General features: G+C 38.3%; 1 protein-coding gene across 4 annotated transcripts in view; it reads right to left on the reverse strand.

Annotated features, from left to right (window-relative positions):
• Nucleotides 1-241: 241 nt before the first annotated feature.
• efna5b (ephrin-A5b) overlaps nt 242-22,730 on the reverse strand; it is a 95,077-nt gene continuing 72,588 nt past the window's right edge. The window contains exons 3-10 of one of the 4 annotated variants that reach the window (XR_013300361.1): nt 21,279-21,344; nt 20,883-20,963; nt 19,266-19,372; nt 13,798-13,893; nt 13,525-13,580; nt 13,309-13,444; nt 10,747-10,900; nt 242-368 (exon numbers count right to left, since the gene is read on the reverse strand). Coding sequence is in view for 2 of the 4 variants with exons in the window: in XM_077601264.1 (XP_077457390.1) it covers nt 13,563-13,580; nt 13,798-13,893; nt 19,266-19,372; nt 20,883-20,963; nt 21,279-21,344 (368 nt within the window). In the remaining 2 variants the exon portion in view is untranslated. Of the gene's footprint in view, nt 369-10,746; nt 10,901-13,215; nt 13,445-13,524; nt 13,581-13,797; nt 13,894-19,265; nt 19,373-20,882; nt 20,964-21,278; nt 21,345-22,730 lie in introns of those variants that run through there. The other 3 variants (XR_013300362.1, XM_077601264.1, XM_077601265.1) reach the window with 3 other exon arrangements.

The raw sequence follows: 22,730 nt of genomic DNA on the forward strand, positions 1-22,730 counted from the left end.
TTATTCCAGTTACTCAAGAATATATATTTGGGTTGCCTGATGCTTCACAGACCCGTTACAACACTTGGCACCATAATAGTGTCTTGAGTATGTATGTCAGTTTAATCTCATTTGTATGCATGTTTAATTGGTATTTTTTACCTAATATAAGAGTCAGTTAAAATATACTGTATACATAGGTATATGAGGATAATGATGATTTTGTGGTGTACTCGCCTGACTTCAGCACATGTGGTGTGGAATCAATTCCAGCTCAGTGGTAGTCTGATTGTAGATGCTGTCTCTGTGTGTGCCCTACAATTGTCTGGCAGCCAGGTTAGGGTGTAGTCCCCTTTCTTCTGAGGTCAGCTGGAACAGGCAGCAGCACCCTGCAACCACATGTGTTAGGAAGAATTCATTGGTCTTCAGATGGCAAACAACCCTTTGGAGGTGATTAGACATTTTTGATGGGTAATGGAAGATTAATTTACAAACGGTTTCTTTACTAAAATAAAAAGCAGGCACTCCGCTGTGTGTTTTACTTAAATTATATTATCCAAAGAAAAAGAAAAGTAATTTTATCATGCAAATGCATCGCTGAAGAGTATTCAAACGCTTCGGTTAAACACTTGAATTCCATGCTTTGTTTTTATTTGGCAAAAAACAAACAAAACAAAAAAACAAGCTTCCAAGCTAACACACATCTTTAAACAATTTGTATTGGAGGTTGGAATCCACTCTGCTTTGGAAATCTATCTGCACATGCCAGTGTAAGACTATTTGCTCTATTTTCATGTCAAGCATAGGTGAAAACTCGACCATTATTGCCCTGGGCATGTAGGTGTCAAAAGGGGATTTCTCAATGATGAAGCCCTGAATACTGCTGATTCCATTTGCGGCCTATGTACGGTCAACCTTTGAATTCCCTTGACAAACTGGTTTGCCTCAATCCAGGAGGTTAAATTGCACAAAAGTGAGGGACTGTAAGCAGACCTCAAAGGGTGGTTGATGTTATGTTGAACTTTTTCTGACCACAAGAAAATCAAAAACACAGTATAATGTAGAAGAAGAAGAAGGCACGATAAATATTATCGAGTTACAACTTGTGGATTTATGAACACATTCATACGCTGTTCTGTGTGCTTGTATGAGGCATTTTGGCGGCTAATCCTTGCCAGGAAAAGCAGAAAGAGTAATGCATTTGCAATGGTGGCTCTTAAACAAATCAACACATCAGCCTGGAAATAGGTATGAATTGTGATGGACTGCAATTTTGTTTCCCACGTTTCGCTCCCTTCCCTTCTGTAAGTATTTGCAAAGGTCATATTTCATTTTTTCTTTCACACTAGACTTTTGTTTGAGTGTATGTACATTTATAAACAGAGCACACACACACAAAATGAAAACACATGTTTCCATTTCAGTGGTTCTCATAACAGAACTGTGTTTCTATTACTGGTCTACTGGATTGAACCCATATCTGTTCCCCAGCCTACAGCTCACTTTGGCTTAGTGTCATACTGCTGTGGTTGCATTCTACCCTCACCCTGAACATGATTGGTGGACATCTTGAGGAATCTCAACATTTTATGTATATATCCTCAAATCTATCACCAATTGGAAAACACTTTGGGAAAACACTTTGGGTGGCTTTTGAACATCCCACAAGGAAGGCGCATACGTTTCAATGATAGATGTTGCAAGGTTGATGGCCCTGTCAGCATGTAATAAACTATTTTGGCTTCTGAAATCTTACTTTGTGGATGGCAGTAGGCCTGTCACATTCCTCATTATGTTTTGATGTGAAAACACACCTAAAAAAGGCTAATCTCCAGGGTAAGGTTGATTGGCAAAGAGCTATGGATTTCCTTTTAGTACCATTCAGGGCTCTTCCCTTTTCTTTCTTACCCTCCTCTAGCCACTTTCCCAGAGACTGGACCACCTAGAAGAACTGGAAACCCCCTTTCTTACCTAAAGCATCCCTTACAAACATTTCACATTCATTGCAGAATTAATATGTTACACTCTTTCAGACTCTGAATGCTGACTGCTGCATAGGAAGGAAATACTTTGACTGGAAAAATATTTACATCTTTACAGCCTTGGTAACAGAGAAGTCCAACAGGGACCCATTGAGTTGGTCTATAAAAGTGCACGGGTTTATTTTAACCTGTATGCCAACTTTGTGTAGTGAGTATTTCCACGCCATTGAATATTGCACTTTTAGACAATGCCCCGGTGATTAGAGAACAAGATATACAACAACACCGGAGATCACTAATTAAAGCAATAAATAAGGAGGGTTTTGATTACTAATTATAAAATTTTATACTACAGCCATGGGTTTTGTCGAGTCAATGATGATGACAAAGCCTATGTCCGATTATTATTATTATTATGGATGACAGATGCATTTCAAATAATTAAGTAGCAGTACCTTGTAAGCATATCAAACACTGCCCAGGAAATTTATCATTAGTGGGTGAAGCCAAATTTGCTTTTACGTAATTTTAGGGTCATACATAGTGAACAAAAAAACAATAACATGAAAATGAATGAGAATACGCGTGAATTGCAGATGTAGTTCTGTAAATATTTCTTACACAAATACACCCCCATTGCCAACTGCCAGTATTATCTGAGGCAAACTGCACGCAGCATTGCTGTTGTCAGTGTACTCGGCGACTGGGTCGCATTAGAAATGTCCAGCTTGGTGTTTAGCGGGCAGTGATGGCTTCTTTTCTACCCCCAGGTAGAATATTTTGAGTCAGTTAATCATTCAGTAGGATGAGAAAGTGTCTCAAAACCTTTGACCGCTTTCTGTAAGCCCTCACGTTTCCCTGCGGCAAGTCACTGGATTTTACTCGCAAACAAGGTGCCCTTGTCTAGCAACAAGCATTCGCCATACTGCTTAAGATGAGAAACGTTTTCTTTTTTTCTAGACTGGTTTTGTCTTTCACAGTTGTAGCACACATCATGTGTGTATCTCAAAAATAAACAAAAGTCTTTGATATATTTCTAAAAATTGATAGTCACCGTTTTATTCAAAAATAGGCAATATTGTGCAAACGCATTCGGGGTAACTGTTGTAGCAGTGAAAGTAATGTCGACTGTTTCATTTCCCTACAGCACAATTAATGATTTTCCCACCATGATTCAGGGTTATACATCAGAGAGCAGACAACCTGTGATAACCACCTTATCTCGTACGCAATGCCTTGTCAATAAACTCTATTGGCATATTTTTATTGATCAGATGAGGCCACAGTGTCCCGATAACAAGGTCTACTACGGACACTATGGATTTCAAGATGAGACAAACAGAGATCTGCAAGCTACAAATGAGAACATCTACAATGGTAGGAAAAAGTTGAAGAAAAATGTGATCGCCAATGTGTTAGACTTGAGTGGTGTTTCTTGTACATATACGTGCAAAAAAAAATACTATCTTGTCCGGTATGATCGAATAGAAATGCATGGCCCTGAGCACCTGGTGAGTGTCCTAGAAAAGCCAGAAAACATATTTTTCTGCTGAACTGGGGATACTGTGGCCTCTTTCTGAGAGCACGAAATGAATCTTATGGTTCACTTTGATTTCAAATCAACTCCACAACAGGGTTTTTGTTTTCTCACAGAGTGACTGGGAGACAATTCTTGCAGACAGTAAAGACTAGGCATGGACAGAGTGATGGATGGGTGATTGATAGATAGAAGGACAGACAAATTCCTAACATTTTGGTGCATGGGGCTATCATCTGGTACAGGCAGGAGAGATGTGGCTACAAAGCTTTTTACATAAAACGGAAAGTGAACAGTGCAATTTAATACTGTCGAGCCCCACATTACATCCATGGCAACAGAAATGTCATATACACAGTGAAAAGACAATACAAGTGGAGTATAATTGAGATCACTAGAAAGAAAAGTAGTATTCCCTGGATGAAGTGTATCATCTGAAGTAAAAGAGTAGTTTGTGGCCCACAGAGAGAGCGAGTTCTCCCTCAAAGGAGCTTATTATCCACATATAGACACATCACTTTCCCTCAATGACATGGAGCACTTGCCACGGTGGAGCGCACTTGCACACGCACGCGTGTACAGACACATAAATTCAGTGAAATCAAATTCACAATAGTTTTCAGCACAGTCTAAATGATGAAAGGTCAATGGCTCTTTGGTGTGAAAAAGTTCACGTGTGGGTGTTTGCGTGTCTGCCTGTGTTCGCGCTAAATCTGTATTTCAGGATGTGTTTATTAGGGTTCTTTTATGTCATTAAGAGTATCTGTATGTGTGCATGCGTGTTCGTGTGTGGGGAGGGGGGAGGTGGTTATGCATTTGTGTTGGTTCCAATTCAGTGCTGTTTTTGGAGATGTTTTTCATCTTGCACGTCTACTGAGAGGCTTCAAATGGACCTCAAACGACTTCCGTTGGAATGTTGAATGCCAACTTTTATAGCTTTTTCCGGAAAGAATGTTGGGACCAACGACCTCGACGGCGACCTTTGCGGCCAAGCACAGGGCGAAGCAGGTTCTTTCCAAAGTCTATAGTTTTTCACATCATGAAAATGTATTTTCCATATGGATGGTGTCATATAGTCTATCATAAGTTTAACAGCTATTCAAAATACCTTTGGTTTGTGTTTCCTGTGAAAAGAAAGTAATTTAATCATTCACAGTGATGATTATTTCAGCAAATATTACTTATGTAACAGACTATATTCAGTCTAAATACAGATAATGATTGGATTTATTCACAGTGGTTGAAAAAATAACCATAACTATCAAAGGTATCAAAACAGAAAAGATTCAAACCACATTTGTGAAAATGTTAGTATGCTAAAAATATAACATGAAAAGGATACCAATACTTGTATTATTGTTATTTGTTAAGATCATTATTTATTCTCAAAATCTTTGCCAAAGTTAAATCTTGCCATACCATTAAATATGTTTGATTGTGATTTTCACAAAATATGACAAAATATGCTCAAAAAATATAGAACCTCATTAAATTGGTTGCTTGGAAATTGGAACTCATGTGCAAGGGAATTTTAGAACCAAGCCATTTCTTTTACTATTACTGAGCAACATTTTCTTGCAAAAAATACTGGGATTAGAAGTTAGGTTTTATCAGTATTGGTTTGGTTTCTTGTCTGAAAGCAGTATGCTTAAAATGAGACTTCCAGGACTTTACTGGGCTTTACTTTGCACTCAAGGAATGACACTGGTTTAAGATTCTTGGTTTAGGCATTAGTTCCGAAGCTTGGAACATTTCTGAAGGTCACAACTTTGGGATGTGGTCTTTGAAGACATGGGGTGCAGTCTGGAAGCATAAAGATCACAAATTTTGGCTATAAAGGACATATGTAAGAAACTAAGGATTTTGTCTCTTCAAACCCCACTTTAAATATTGTATCTGTTGTTTGGAAGTTTACAAGATTGAGAACAGAGTCTGTTCTGTAATTACTTAAAGGACAGGATTAAACAGACATGAAGAGTAGTATATAGGTACTTTATCTCAGACATGTAACCAAAAAAAGGTAAATAATATAAATAACATACATACAATACAGGACTAATTAGGACTAATTTGGATAGAGACTCCAATTTGTTCCTGGGAAAAGGTCAACTAAGCTGGACTGCAAGGTGTCTTTTAACAAAGTACCTCACGAGTTTGGTTTGAGACTGGCATTTGTTAGTCTTTTCCAGTGTGATTTGCTAATAATCAGAGTCCCAATATTCAAGCTATCCTCATGTATAAATTTTGCAGGTGCTGATATGCTCTGCCTATTACCATAAAGTGGGTTCAGAAAATACCGCATATGAATGGACAATCAATGCCTCCTCACGCACTACCTTTGATTAAACAGCTCACAAAGCGTAGAGAATGAATCAAAGTACCATTTTCAATTTCCAAAAGACCTTCACTGTTTCCCCTTCTTGTATTTTGAATGTCTCCAGTCCGCTCAGTTTAGTTGGGCCATCAGTCTCAATTAAGCAACACTCTCCACTTGTTTCACTGGAAATGCAGCATAGTTAATTGGCACTACACCAGGACTACAGGACTATGTTACACTAAGTAGCACTAGATAGAAATAAATGAACTGAAAACCCCGTTATTGAAAGTGGTAGATTCAAATCTTCAAGGCTGTTGGGCCCATTATTGCAATAAAAAGAACACTTTATGTGACTTTCTGGACTAAGCATCCAGTAATGGTGCACATAAACCATGAATTAAGGACTAGGACTGGATCTTGACTGTTTGTGATTATACCCCACGCAGTCAGCTCAGCCACAACACATGCTAAAACACTTCACTGAGAGTTCGTTGCCAAGGACGCCCTGGTTCCCATCATATATAGTGATTTTGGCTTTTTAATGCCAACCTATAAACCAATCACATAAACGTAGTCATTTTAAGGGCTGATACAATTAGCTCCATGGAGGTCCTGAATATTGGAGTAAAGACCTTTCTAATATTTATTAGAGTTGGCTCATTTTACTGATTTGGTCATGTTACCATAAAGGGTGTAATTAAAAAAAATCAAAGCTATATAATGATGAGACAAGGAGGGTGATGTAAGTTGGATCAATACTGTCCAGACAATGCTCTTTCACTGTATTTTAGTGCAGGGAAATTATTTAAGAGCACATAAAATATCAGCCCTTTTTATTTGAAAAACATTTTAGCACATTAAAAATGAGTGCACGTGATTTTTTTCTTGCTGTAAATACATCAGCCAAACATTCTTAGTACAAAGTAGAGGACTTAGTCATGGAAATGAAGTAACGCTGAATAACATTTATTCTTTTACTCTGTCAAATTATAGATAAATAATATGGTAGAAGCATTACTTTCTGAGAGTAATATAAGGCTAAAATCAATACAACTATTAAAATGCAGAGATTAAACATTATTTAGTGGAAGACATAACATTAGTCACCCAGCCTTTGGGATTGAAGCCAGATAATATCACAGCCAATCAGAGCATTGGCCTCAGCATTATAAAGCATCAGGAGATCATTTGTGGACTGTCATTTGCATTTCTGCACGATTATCAGAGGTCTTATTACATCAATCATTATTTCATTTGTTTCCATTTTGGCCGACAATCATACACTTGCAGAAAATGTGTTTTTGTCTTACTGTCTATGCATACACTATCATTGCATGCACAAAACAATAACGTAGATTTATGATTAGTTTTTATTCATAACTCATACAAACTAGGACCCATAAAGTATTCCATGCTGTAAAAGAAGAAAGACTGCAGTTGTAAGGCACAAATTTTACAGATAACAACTTAATCATTGTGACTGGAGTTTATGAAGGAGTCAACCCCTCACTTAGAAGAAATATAAACGAAAAGAAAAAGTTTTATATGTATTAATAATTTTCTTTTTTATTTCACTTTCATTTCAGTGCACTAAAATGTCTTTACAACGCAAGCTTTTCTTGCTTTAATAAGGAACATTCCTCTCTAAGATTTAACCATGCACCTGATAAAGGCATATGTGACCATACACCTTCATTCTGTCATCTCCTAGCTAACCCTTGAGCCCTCTCACTCTCACACCCACACACACATTGCCCAGCTACATTCCAGGTGGGTCAGTGAATTTAATATTCTGCTTCTAGTGGCTCTGGTCTTCTATGTCCTTGACCCTGCTGCTACTGGTGGTCACCTCTCACTGGGGGGGGGCGGCCTGACTGGCATGTTTATAACTCAAACGGACACACACACACACCACCACGCAGCTGTGCTAAAGAACATGTCACAATAGCGCCAGTATAAAGAACAATGGCGATTAAAACTAGTGTATTCATTCTCAGACAGATGTTTCACACTCAATCACTTCTATGGAGAATGTTTGAGTTTTTAATCATCCTACCAGGCATGTTTTGGGGATGTGGGAGGAAACCAGAGTACCTGGAGAAAACCCACAAGGCATGGGGAGAACATGCAAACTCCACACAGGGAGGCCAGAGCCTAGGATAGGCCCCTTAATCTTAGGACTAATTACGTATTAGGCAAATGTGCTAACCACACATTCAATGTGTCTCCTTGTGAATACAATGCTTCAATGAAACAATTTAGATTTTGTAGGAGTACAGCAGAGAGACACGCTAATTATGTTTTAGTAGCAGTAAAATGGGCGAGTTGATATTTAGAAATGAATACCAGATGACGTGCACTGAAAATCATTATTCAGATTATGATCTTTTTATTATTATCATCATATTATAATGTCCCCCCACAGACCTTTCTTTGCATTCTACATTCCAAAACATGGTACCAAAGGCACGTGTGATTTCAGAATTAAAAAATGACATACAGTGAGGCAAATAAGTATTTAGTCAACCACCAAAAGTTATCCTACTTGAAAAGATTAGAGAGACCTGTAATTGTCAACATGGGAGAGACAGAATGTGGAAAAAAAACAAAAAATCACATTGAATTTATTTGCAAATCATGGTGGAAAATAAGTATTTGGTCAATACCAAAAGTTCATCTCAATACTTTATGTACCCTTTGTTGGCAATAACGGAGGCCAAACGTTTTCTGTAACCCTTCACAAGCTTTTCACACACTGTTGCTGGTATTTTGGCCCATTCCTCCATGCAGATCTCCTCTAGAGCAGTGATGTTTTGGGGCTGTCATTGGGCAACACAGACTTTCAACTCCCTCCACAGATTTTCTATGGGGTTGAGATCTGGAGACTGACTAGGCCACTCCAGGACCTTGAAATGCTTCTTAGAAAGCCACTCCTTTGTTGCCCTGGCTGTGTTTTTTGGAAAATTGTCATGCTGAAAGACCCAGCCATGTCTCATCTTCAATGTCCTTGCTGACGGAAGGAGATTTTCTCTCAAAATCGCTCAATACATGGCCCCATTTATTCTTTCCTTTACACAGATCAGTCAACCTGGTTGCTTTGCAGAAAAACAGCCCCAAAGCATGATGTTTCCACACCCATGCTTCACAGTGGGTATGGTGTTCTTCGGATGCAATTCAGTATTCTTTCTCCTCCAAACACAAGAACCTGTGTTTCTACTAAAAAGTTCTATTTTGGTTTCATCTGACCATAACACATTCTCCCAGCCCTCTTCTGGATCATCCAAATGCTGTATAGCAAACCGCAGATGGGCCTGGATGTGTACTGACTTCAGCAGGGGGACACGTCTGGCAGTGGAGGATTTGAGCCCCTGGCTTCGCATTGTGTTACTGATAGTAGCCTTTGTTACTTATACCGATAATGAGTTGAAACAGATGCTACTAATACAGGTAATGAGTGGAGACCTCGTTAGACCTCGTTAAAAGTTAGAGCTCTTCGACAGCCAGAAATCTTGCTTGTTTGCAGGTGACCAAATACTTATTTTCCACTCTAATTTGGAAATAAATTATTTAAAAAAAAAAATTCCCCACATTCTGTCTCTCATGTTTGAGGTTTACCCATGTTGACAATTACAGGCCTCTCTAATCTTTTCAAGTAGGAGAAGATGCACAATTGGTGGTTGACTATAATACTTTTTAGCGCCACTGTATCTGTGCGTGTAGTTTGGCGGGGTAAAATGGCAAGAAAATAAATAAATACAAAAAAATTGGGGAGAAAACAGCCTGCATTAATTATATCTTTTAAAAACCTTTTGTTCGCCTGATGTTGAGTCTTAACTGTGCCACACCACGTCTTTGCTATTCATCTTGTCCTCTGTGTTCTTCTCTTCAGACTAAATGTCGCTAATTCAACTTAAAGTAATTGCCATCAAATAAATGAGGCAAAGAAGCAATAAGATGGTTATTACAATGACATACTGACAGTAGATCAATGTGAAGTCTTTGCCCTGGATATTACCAATTGCATTCTTAATATTGTGTCATCCTGTTACAACATTTTTCATTTTGTGTTTGCTTTTGTGAGCTTTGATTTATGATTTTAATATTTTCAATGCAGAAAAATAGACAGTCTTGTCATTATCATGCTGATGGAAAGAAATATTGTCGCAATTAATATCCCTCTTTTAGTTTTAATCAGTTTTTGTTCAGTCCCATTCATCATTAGTGCTGAAAATGAAAAGTAGAGTTGAGTGGAAGCGAGAGCGAGAGCTCTGTGTTTTACACTCCACTTCCAAGGGAAAAAAATGTTGGCTACATAATTCATGAGGTTTGCCATAACTTTAATCTGATTTCCGGTGTTATGGCTTGCATTTGTTGACGATATCTCACTTCACAAAGTTGCTTTCATTTCTGCAATTGTGTGGATGCATTAACAAAGTTCCTGCTGATACTGTCATATTTCATTGTGTTGCACTAGGTTTATGGAAAGGATGCAGGCTATATTTTGTCTTGCTAGTGAATATCTGGTAATTGCATCTATTATTTTAATCCATGCCTAGAGTGACTGTGCACAATGAATTAAGATGAAAACATAAAACATCACTGTAATGTTCATTAATCAATCAAATATGAAACAAACTCCAAAGTCAAACACCACCAAATGAAATTGAGAATTCTCCCAAGAAGTACAAAATATAATAATTTCTGGGGTGTAAAATGACAAATTAACTATACTCATTTGTGTTTCCTTTTTGCATGCGGCACTGCAGATAAATACCAACGATGACGATGTAAACATGATTAGTATGAGTACCAATTTCAGTTGTAACAAATATTTAGTTGGTGAATTGTTGGATTTAAAACCTGCTTTGAATTTGCTGTTATTTTTCTTCAATGATTATAATACATTACAAGATGCATGCTAAAAAAAATACCTGAAATCCTGGAATTCCCATCTTTGTCAGCTTTGTTTATCGCAGTTTGGATGAATCCACAAATCTTTAAAAGTGCAAATGAAGAGGTGAGCCTTCCTCACAGTGACTTGATGAACAGATGACGAGTCCTCATTGTCTCATCATAAAAGTTGAGCTGTAAGATTAGCAATGAAAATTAATGGAAGACTCAGCTGACACAGAGGATCTTTTCATTGGGGATGTTAATTCTTGTCAAAACCTTTCACAAAATTTAAACAAATGAACTCCGACATAATTTATCATCTGCAGAAATTGCTATTAGTTAATGATACAACCCTCAAAATAATGTAATTCAATGGATCTCTCATGTAGTATTAAAGAGGACGTAAATTTTGATGGATCTTTGAAAACGCAATTGTACTCGAGATCTATAATAGGATTCTCCACATGAAATTATAAGGTTATAATTAACCAAGTGCTTGTTGTTTTACGTCATAGGATTTAGGACTCAAAATCAGATGGAATTGATTCCACCTCATACCAAGTGATCCTTATGTGACGAATCTGTACAGAGAATGGACTATTGTGTACAATTCTTCTTAATTTAAATTCATCTACTGTGAACAGCTTGTGACTCTTGAAAGCCATTTAAAGAAGGAAAGTCGTTGCTTTATTCAAACTGTTCATCAGTATATTACTTTGTTTGCTTCAGCTCATTTTGGCTCTTGATTTTAAAAAAACTAAACTTCTTTGTGATGGCTCAGTTCTTGAGTGCAAATTAGCTGTCAGATCAAACTATGAAATGCTAATTTGTGCACGTGTTGAATATTCAGCTCAACACATCCCCCGACTTGTGAAAAAATGTGTAAAAACATGCAGAGCAACCATTATAGCCTTGCAGCATCTTTACCACATATGCCACGGTGAAGCTGTGACTATTTTTTCTTTTAGGTTTGTTGCTAAAGTGATGATATTTTTCACTGTTCTTACAGTTACTGTGTGTGGTGTGCTGTGGATCTGATATTTGTAGGGGCGTCACATTCTCTGGTAATCCTCCTCTGGATTGGCTGCAGCTTGTCATCACTCAGCCCTGAAGGTCACCATGTGAGAGGCATCAGTAAAATGTCGTGGCATGCAGCAGAGCCACCTCGTGCCTAAGCAAGTCAAAGTCTGCGATTGCATATTTATTAAAAAAAACGCCCAACATCGTGTCTAATTAAGAGAACACTTTCTTATTGACTACTGTAGTGACTCTCAATGTTTGGGTACGCAGGCTCCTTGTGGTGTGAAATAATTACTGCCCAAGAGCGGTTGAGTAGTATTTAATGTTTAAGTGTGACATGCTGTTGAGTAGTATTTAATGTTTATGTATAACATATTTTCAATTAACATGCTTGTTCTTAAAATTACTTTTAGGTGCAATACATTAATTTATTCATTTATTTTTAAAATTCTTGTTAAGTACAGTGTTAATCTTCAAACTTGACTTCGTGTTAAGGTAGTTTAGAGATTTTGATGAAGAATATACTACGGTATTTTAACGCAGATTATGTTACCTTCTGTTAAAGGTTAAACGACGTAATTGGTGCATTTGGAAGACATGGGGAGGTTCAGACCACACCAACGTTCTGAAAAATGTGGCCCCGATCAGATTTGAAACCCTTATATATATATATCAAAATCAGATGGAATCAATTCCATCTGATTTTATATATATATACACACACACACACACACACCTTGGAGTCATGACTGAACTGTAAACTTCAAGTACACCAATTGGCTTTGGACGAGCGGCTGTGTGCACCAGCTGATAGCATGGTGAATACATATTAACAACCAACTTTTGACATTTACACATGTAGAATTTTGAATCAATCTCATAATTGAAGCCAACACACTGGTTATTGGAATAGTTTACAATGTGGATACATCTCTCCTTATGTCGCCACAGTGCCTGATTAATGGAGTGTTTTTTTTGGGCAATTTGTATTTAATTTCTCAAATATAGTTGGCTTTTGAACCATTTAAAAGTATCCAACTGAGTTAATCCAGAATCCAATTTTATGAAACTTTATTCCTTCCAGCACCACTTGGATCTCTGCCACTGTGGGTCTTTTTGTGTACAAACGTTACAGGGTCACCAAGACGTCATGTTGCAAACAATACTGAGAGCTTCATTTTTGGTCCACTAAATTCTTGTTGGTTTCCTTCCTTCCCATGACAGGCCCTCACTCCCTCCCACCATCAGGATGTCTATTCCGCTAACATGCATCATGCTAAATATTAATCATACATTCTGACCTTGAATCCCATTCTGACATGTGCGAGTGAAACTGTAAAATATATTTCACTTATTGCTTATTTCTGGCCCATTGCCCTGCAATAAATATGAGGTTGACAACGTTGATATGGCCCAGAGGCCCCCTCCTCCTCCCTTACCCATCCCGACGCAAATATCTATTCATAAAGAGCGGCAGCATAATTGTGAGATTTATGACCTTTTCACACCACTGGAGCGATTAAGTGAAGACGTCATTCAGGGCCGTCAATCACAGCGCTTGGAAACAAAACTGCACTCGCCTTTAAAAAGACTTGAGAACGACGCCTTCAAAGAAAAACCTTGACGTGTCCTTTGGGGAATGGCGTTGGGTGAAACGATGCACCTGACAGAAAGGCCACCACTTGCGTTGACAACCTCCTTCCTTATGACTGTAACCTAATACAGAAATCCCCTTTTATCACTGGGAATCCTGCCGGGAATACTTAAAATACTTGATATATAGAAAGGATACTTACTGCTTCTCTCGGTGTTCAAAAGGTGTTTAAAAACTATATCAATGGCCATTCCTCACCTGTTCGATACATAATTCCAAGAAATTAGATTCAGTATACTGTAAATAATAATAATAAAAAAGTCAAACTTTTTCTTTTTTATGGTCTGCAACAGTAAGGAAAAATGGCGAACGCCAATATTGGGTGGCAGACAACTTGACATCAAATATATAATGCCGGCAATGTAATGATTGGGTGCAGGAGCTTGCTTTCATTGGGTTCTCTTCAGAGACACACCTGCATCTCCACAGCTCCCAGCAGGAAGAACAACTTGACGCTAATTGGAATCATCATGTCTAGTGTCTCCGTGCATGAAGCCTCGTTTTGAAGGCGCTGCATTTAAGGAAAAAGATTGAAGAGGCTGGCATCCTGTGCCATTTGTTAACAGTTGTAATCCTGCCTGTGAAAAGAAACACTTGTATGCTATTCTTAATTTTGATCAGCCCTTCCCTCGCCTTACCCAAAAAGATTAGCGTGAAATCAAATTGCATGACATCATCAAGACAAGGCTGGGGTCCAACTGGTTTATCAAGGGGTCCTCTCCCCCACACACACTGCCCTCATTCTGGTCCTCTGGGCTTGCTGGCTTTCAGTCTAATTAGCAGAGATAATGGAGGGTGACGCTAAATGGCGCTGATGGGGACCAGCAGAAGGTTATTAGGTGCCCTCATTAGTGGACAGGCAAAGTGAAAGGAGCTTTAAAGTCTTATTTTGATCCTGATAGATGGATGGAGGTCCTTTTACGTCGTCTTAGGAGACCTCTCAATCTTTGTGTGGTACTAGCAGAGACATAACAATGATGGAGTGTCACAGGAGTCTCTGCGTTGTATTTATTAGTTGGAATCTCCGATAATGAGCATTTGATATAATGGCTAACAAATGCCAACACATGCTCATAATCAAGAATACATGACATCTTAATATACTTAAAAATGAGTAGAGCCACTGATATACTGTAGATTGGCTCAGTGCCAATCATCCATATGCATCTATTAATACGTTAGGACTTTTTTGTTGGGGGCGTATTCGTTCCAAATAGAATTTGTTATTCACAATCAAAAACAATGCAAATCATCAAATAGATCAATGCTAGACACCCTCAAAATGTTGTATGAATGAATTAAATCATAATTAGACAACAAATAATAATAAAAAGTAAATATGGACCGAAATATTCGAGATCAAATGATTCTTTACAGCAACAGAAAGACAAAACCAGATTTTTTTTCATGTTTTATTGTATTACTCATAGATGCTCAGACACGCGTATATACAAATACAGATCATTTTTGTTGGCTTTTTTCATTGTTTATATACTGTAAAAGAGCAAGTTTGGAAATCTTGCTCCACTGATGACAAAGTGAGCGCAGGGTACAAAGTAGAAGGACAGCATGTGAACTGATGTTTGCGACAATTACTAGAAGACGAACATGAAAGACGGCCAGAGAAGGTGGATCCACCATATACCTTCACCCCTGTTGTTTGCAGGTAGGGGCTGCAGTAGTTCTTCCATGGTACTCATGAGTGACATCAAGACCATCACAAAGGACAGAGGGGTGAAGCTTGGTAAAAAGGGGGAGCAGAGAAAGGCTCTGTTTTTTTGACGAGTCAAAGCACAATGGTGGACAGCGTCTAAGGCATGGGAAACACTATTGGCTGCCAAAAAGAGGGTTTTCGCTTCCCATTTATGGCGGCAGCACCACATGAGATACACACTTACCATATCGGAATTGCTGAAACATATTTTTGTCAGATTGACAATCCTTTACACGGATGCTCTCCCTATGTTTGTGTTCCTCAGAGAGTCACAGGCAGCAAGTACATGGGATTAAGTCATCAGAAGGAGGCTTTCTCAAGAAAAAAAAAGACAACAACAATATGGCCGAGCCACACTGCAACTACACAACAATGTTTGGTGTTTTGTACAGCACTTTTGTTATCCTGTCACTACAAGGCTCCATGACATCACTCGGATCGGAGATGCAAATAAAAATGCACAACGTGAATTTCAGCTGAAAATCTAACACACTGTAAGGAAAACAAGTCAACCCCCCCAAACGTTTAAAATCTATTTTTCTAACGTCGTTAAGTTCATGCGCATGCCAAATCATGAAACTGGCAAGTTCCTTCCAGAATTCGTCCAGTTCTCTCTCATGCTTTTCCACACTGAAGGCAAAGGGGAAAAAAAAGAGTCCAAGGATGTCAAGTCCCAAAAATCCTTGCATGAAAAGATGGCAAATGTTGTCTTCTGTCAAGTGGCATGTAAAGCTCCAATATAACATAGCTTGTAGCTCCATTAGGCATCGCGTTGCAGTGCCCAATGTATTGTTTGAAAGCGCTCAGCAAAACCCAGAGATATTAGCATATTGTTTTGTTGTTGTTCTTTTTTTTTTTAGAAAAGACATAAGAACTAAATTAATACTTTAATATCAAACACTATTTACAAGAAGGATTCTCCCATAATAATAATAGTTTAAATCATCATCATAACAGTAATAATCATACAGTTTTAACAATGACTTTTTTGTTTTTTTTGTTTTACTTTAGTCCTCCAGAAAGTACAAAACAAATGCTATAACCTACCACTATGTGTGTTGGATGGTTGACTACCTCAGGATACACAGTATCCAGTTATTAAGTTGATCCTTATTTCCCATGTTAGACCGAAGTATGACGTAAAATAGGGTAGAGGCAAACCAAAAACAATAAAAAATGACAGAAGGTAATATTGGTCATTTCGAAAGAGGGTCAACTTGGAGCTGGTTTACTGAATTAAAAAAACATGTCCATCGTGACATTATTATATCATTCATTGGCTTGAAGTCCTAGAACAGCTGGGTTGCTAGCACAATTGAGCATAGTTAAATAAAAGCAGACCTGCCAACTACTCCGGAATTTCAGGAGTTTACCCGGAAATGCAATGCAAACCTCTTTAAACTCCGGAAATCCCCCAAAAATTGTCACTTTAATTTTTTTTAAGCAACCATTTCAGAAAAGTACCAAATTTCCAATTTAAATTCACACCACCGCTACCACTTCCGCCATCTTGATTCAACTACACTGTAAACCTGAAGAATTTGGTAACAAGAGTGCAGTGTGATTCATCCGAGTTACAAGTTCTGACGAATGATTCGTCTTGTGCGACTTCAGCGCACATCGATTTTGCGTGAATCGCATTCACTCCGGATAAACTCCGGAAATAGGACAAGGGTACTTCTGAAATGGGGTCGACAGTTGGCAGCTCTGTAAAAGTGTCATCTTCAATTGGGTAAAAAATAAAATTAAAAAGAACCCAATATGAACAATCTTCTTGGAAACTACAGAGGCCAGAGTGCAAAGGAAACAAACCTCCCAAAATGTGGATTATGTAAGAATGAAGAAACATTATGGTGTAAAAAGTTCCAAGAATTACATGATTAGGCCCAGCGCCCGAAAAAGTATTATGAGAAAAAATATATACTATATTTGGGTTGGGAGGGGAGACTGTTAATCAGCTTGAGCCAAAATCCCCATAACAATTGTACACTCGTGGACATATTGCATAAAATGCACATTTTAGATATTGATATTTTCATTTTCTTATTAAATTTTTTTTTTTAGGTTTTCATGCCAAACTATGACTTGTTTTGTCTGTCTCTAATTTTTTTCTTCCGGGTCTCCAAAATAGTAATGGATGATATGCAATGGAAGTGTTTCATAAATGAGTACTTTTAGATTTATTTTATGTCAAAACTCTTATCAGTGCTTCTACCTTGCACTAACTCACTTCGTAACCCCTCCTTTGGAATTCCATTTCCGTCACTCACCACTTCCCTCAAACAGCAAGGTCACTGGTGCCTTAACCCCCCGATGAAATCTACACCCCTCCTCTTGTGTCAGATCCTTCCTTCCAGTCTTGTACCGTCTATTTTTAATACCAGAAATACGTACCTCACTTTTCCATAACAGAGGGGCCGAATACCTGTCATTTTGCACCTCATTAAAGAGACACTTAAACAAGAAACACAAAGATTCGTGGTTGGACATCTTCGTTCTTATTCTTGTTTGTCTTTCAAGTCCGATGAGGCCGAATGATGCTTAATGTCAACCAACGCGCAGCCGAACGATCATCGACTGTAAGCGCTATATAAAAAGTAGATTAATCCAAAATAACATTGCACAATATTTTGAATAAAGTAGAGCAATGCATCAGTGCTGTAACCACGACTAATTGAGGTAAATGCTACAGTATAGGGGTACTTTAGATTCCAACAATTTTAGATTGGATGTGAGCGTACATTATAATGTAAGTCGATGGAGCAAAGAGAATCGTACTTTGTCCAGCTCAGTAAATTCAAAATGGGTGTGACTGTTGCCGTGAAATTGCGACTCCTAAAAGACATCGATTCTCCATCTAGTAGCAGCCCCCAAAGTGCTTGCTAGGAGTCAAGAGCTCTCTGTTGTCTTACACTCAGTTATACCACAACCTTTTTCAATTTCTCTAGAGATGGGCATGGAAAACCATTAGTCGCTTGATTGATGACTAAGAATTTTGTCCAATGTTTGAAATTGATAGTTGATTAATCACTTCTTGACACAATTGAGAGTTGCTATTGAGGGGAATATTTGCCTGTGCAATACTACACAGGCATTGAAACATGAGTTTAGAACAGGAGTGGCCAAGACCTGTCCTCACAAGCCCCTATCCAGTCTGTTTTCCATAGCTCCCTCCTCTACCACAGCTGAATCAAATGATCAACTCATCAGCAAGCTGTCCAGAATCTTAATAACGATCCAGATTATTTGATTCAGGTGTGTTGTTGGAGGGAGATATGGAAAACACACCAGATAGGGACTTTCGAGGACCGGACTTGGCCACTCCTGGTTTAGAACATGCTGACCGTAAATTGTATTTAAAGAAAAAAAACTCAATTAATTGTTTAATCCCCCACCCCCAACGTCAATCATGGGTATTTAGTCAAAAGCACACCCCACGGTCATGTATATACACTAGCTTATCGTCCTATGAAAAACTTGTGTGTTACTATTAAATAATTAGGAAACAACTGGACAGCAGTAGGTTAAGGTGCAGGCTGTGTAGAATTTTTCCAGTGCTGGGCCTCCCAAACTGACAGTTCTTATCCTTCATCTTCATTTTTTTTCAACTTGCTAGGTTAAACATTAGAAATTATGCACCAAGCAGAACTTGATGCCAACACCACTGACAGATACCTACGCGTTTATGTACAGTCATTCCTAAGAGTCTACAGTCTTCACTTTCCTAATTTGTAAATGCTGCTACTGAACAAAACATAATAAGCGGAAGAAAACATTGAAGATTTGTGGGGCATGTGTTTGCGTCCATGTGTGTGTGATAACTGCATTTGTGTATGTTTCAAAGGTTAAAAATGATGTAAAGCGCTACCACAGGAAATTCAGGATCACTAAGTGTCAGGACAAAAATGATTTGGCATCTAAGAAGGGGTGGTTGTCACCCCCCCAATTTTTCCCCAATATCTGGTGAGAGACACTTCAAACTTTGTCTGGGGAAAAACAAAAATAGAGGGATTCCTTGGGAAGCTTGCAACGATGCCCCAATCAAGCAAAACAAGCTTTGCCCTCAAAATCCGCCCCTTTTCCCCATAACCTCGGGCAGATTCAGGCCACACTGGGTGTAAATTGCTCCTCTGGGACAGGTGGGGGCGCTATAAGGTAAAGTGTGATACCAAGCAAAGAAGAAGTGAAGTCACAAATTGGCTGGATGCAGGCAGGTGCGATGCAGTGTTTGTTTCTTCACTTCGCGAAGGCTCGGCCGGTTCATGGCTCGTGTCATCTGTATGATGGGGAAAAAGAAATTCATTTTGCAATCAGTTATGAAAAACATCGAATCTATCGATATTGGAGCACTACATTGTTCCGATTTTTATTTTACATTTGAAGTAGCAGTAATGAATCTACATAATGACCACTGGCTCATGTGAAAAACGTTATTAGACTTTGTGGAGTTTCAGTTGCCATATGTACTTGGGTTGCTATCTTATTATAATGACACAGTGGTTCCTTGACTTATACGAAAGTTAAATTTATTGTGATGAAGCTCTTACCCTGTATTCAAAAAATATTTTTTGAAATGGTATTGATTTAAGTGGATATTTTTAGGGTTAAAATATTAATCCTAATAAAAGATAATAATGAGATAAGCTTTTTTTTTAATTAAGTACACAAAACACCCCACCCCAAAAAAATCACCTCACTCAAAATTTGGCTTACCACAAAAGCTGAAAAACATAATAATCCTAATAACATTAGAAAATAAAAGGATTTTCAGCAAATCAAAGTATTTGTGTGTCAAAGTACTATAGTACTGTGTTATTCTCCAAAGTCAGCATGTTATATAAGCAGTGAAAAGAGCAGGATCATGCAGAGGGGCAACCAAACATACACCTTTAGGTTCTGCAAGGGTGGTCAGGCACTCTAAAGCTTGGGGTTTTATGGAAGAAAGCAGTCGATCGATATAAGAAAAGTGTAGATAGTGAATGTGGATACTATAGCCTGGTGGGCAAGAGGCCAGGTGCAACGAGAGGAAGGTAGGACATCAATAATGTCAAAGGCCATTGCATGTTGTCTCCAGCTATCACCATGAGACAAAGTCAGAATATCCCGTCGTAACAACTGTAGCACATGTGCACCGTGGTATGAGTACAGGTAGAGAATCATTGATCTGATTCTAGTAAAACGTAATTAAATGTTTGAGTGTATATTTAAAATTTCCAGATTTAAATACAACAAGAACTATAATATGTGATCTTGATGGACATGCAGTGGGCAGTATTCATTAAGATTCAAGTACTTTGGTACATATTAGGTGTGTAAATGCTGCACAAATGGTTCACAAACTGATTTCTTGTGGAACAAATCTGTTTTCGAAGTGTACCTCTTGCTATGTGTTGTTATTTAGTGTAATAGTCAATCAACCAAGGTTGCGGGTTTAAGGGATTACCTCAATACGACAGTAAGGAAACTGCACTCTAAAACAAGGACATATTGTAATTTGTTTAATGGATTTTAAAATGTTGACAATATCTTAAATTAACTGCCTGTTGATATGTTATATTTCTAAATATAAATAAAATAATAATAAAGATGTAGGATTATTTTGAAAAGTAACATTTGCAAACCCATAATAAACATTTGTCACATAACACAAGGAATTTTGTATGTGGCTATGATGGACTGGATGGGGTTCATGCAGTGTGTGTGAAAAAAATCAGACAGCGTGGCAAGAACAAGGCATGTGGAAAAATGCATGGAGTGAATAAAAATAAGCAGGAAGCCATACTAACCTCGTGGTTCTAACGTATTGTCTACTTTGTCGTTTACATCAAAAACACGGTCATGTACACCTATAGTTCTCACACAGGTGTCTATAAACAGAAGATAGGGAGAATGATATCATCATTACAGGTATATACAGCAGATAGACATTTGAAGCCCCCTGCAGCCCTGATAGTAAACAGGTCAAGCAACAAAGCGCATGGCAACAGTCAGATGAAGTAAGACTAGATGTCCAGTGTTTTTGTTTGTTTGTTTTTTAAATAAAATGTTTTCTATACGAGTAGAAGCACTTGAGACAGATGAAAGCGGCGGGTTGGGAGAGAATGCAAGAAACGACATCGAGCACTTTTTTTTTTAAACAAGCCAACCTGCAATTTAAGAGGCTGCATCTACAAAGCACTTACTTGATGGTCGGACGAAAACTTTCAGCTTCAGGCAGGTTTTCTTTCCGTTCTCAGCAACAGTGGAGGCTGAAAAACAAAACACATGGCAAATAAACAAAAGGATCAAAGTGGACGATGCACTACAAACATTTCGAATGAAAATCTATCTAAATAAATGTGCATGCCTGTGTGTATAATATTTTTAATTTCAATTCAATCAGGACTTCAGGTTTACAAAATCTGTATTATTGACTGTTACTGCTAATATATTATTGGAAAAGTATGACAATGATATTTTTGGGTACAAATTAAATTCTAAATATTACTACTTTATTTTTTAAATGACAATTTTCTTAAATACATACATACATAGAAAAATAAATAGTAATACATACTGTACGGTATTTTCCGACATGCACACAATGACTCCAGTCAAGAAAACAGAGCTTTTAAAATTCCTTGTGTGACTAAAGCGTGCGCTTGTGTGTGTTGGTTGACGACTAATGGTCATGCAGTGAGGCACCAGGTGTTGCCTTCTGCAAGACGAGGATGGGAGGTGTCCAAAACATGTCACTCGGAGCGGCACAGTAGGAGCACAATGTGCACATCCATCACGTCAGTTCTTTAAAAATACACAACCCTGACTTGTGTCCAAACCTGGCGTTTCACCACCAAAGAAGCATCAATTTTTCTCTTCAACAAGCTTCTGCATGTATTTTATGTTTTACAGCCGGGCCTCTCCACCGTGAATTGGGTTCGGTTGATTGCGTTTTCACATCAATCTATAGCTGAAGCAATGAGGCAATGAGAGTGTTTCCAAAGGGTACCATTTGGGATCTGTCATCCCCTCCTTGGTGAACTTTCACCCTAGTCCTCCTTCGTTTCTCTCTCTCTTTCCAGCCAAAGAGAGCTCCCCTGTCTTACTGCAGCAATTTTTATATAAGTTCCTAAAGACACTTTCCTATCAAATGTGCACTTCCTAATTTATCCTCTCCATATTCCACAGCTCATCAAGATCCCATCTTGCCAGTGTTTTGCCTTTCCAGTGCTCTGTTAGCGTTAATGTTGCTGCTACATCAGCTTTTATCTTCACGTGTCAATGTGCATGGGAGGTGACTGGAGATCAGATGCTCTTTTCCACAGTTGAGAGAGAGAGAGAGCCCATTTTATTATTTCTGCACACACTAATGAAGCTCGGCTATCGCCGCTTAGTCACACATTCACACACAGCCACACACAAATTGTACTACAGTGAATCCAGTTTTCTTTCTGCCTGTCATATCTTCTTTAATAACTGTTGTACATGTGGATCCAACAGACAAAACAATACCCTACACATGCACGCGCACACACACACAACCTCCAGATGTCTTATCTTTATCATTATCACTATGGCTGTGCACTGATCTGAGCCCTGGCCATCGGCATGAGCTACTTAATGGCAGCAGCTGGTTGTGAGAGAGGTGCAGCTGC

This window comes from Stigmatopora argus, chromosome 5 (assembly GCF_051989625.1).
Source record: "Stigmatopora argus isolate UIUO_Sarg chromosome 5, RoL_Sarg_1.0, whole genome shotgun sequence".
In the NCBI taxonomy this organism is placed as follows: Eukaryota; Metazoa; Chordata; class Actinopteri; order Syngnathiformes; family Syngnathidae; genus Stigmatopora; species Stigmatopora argus.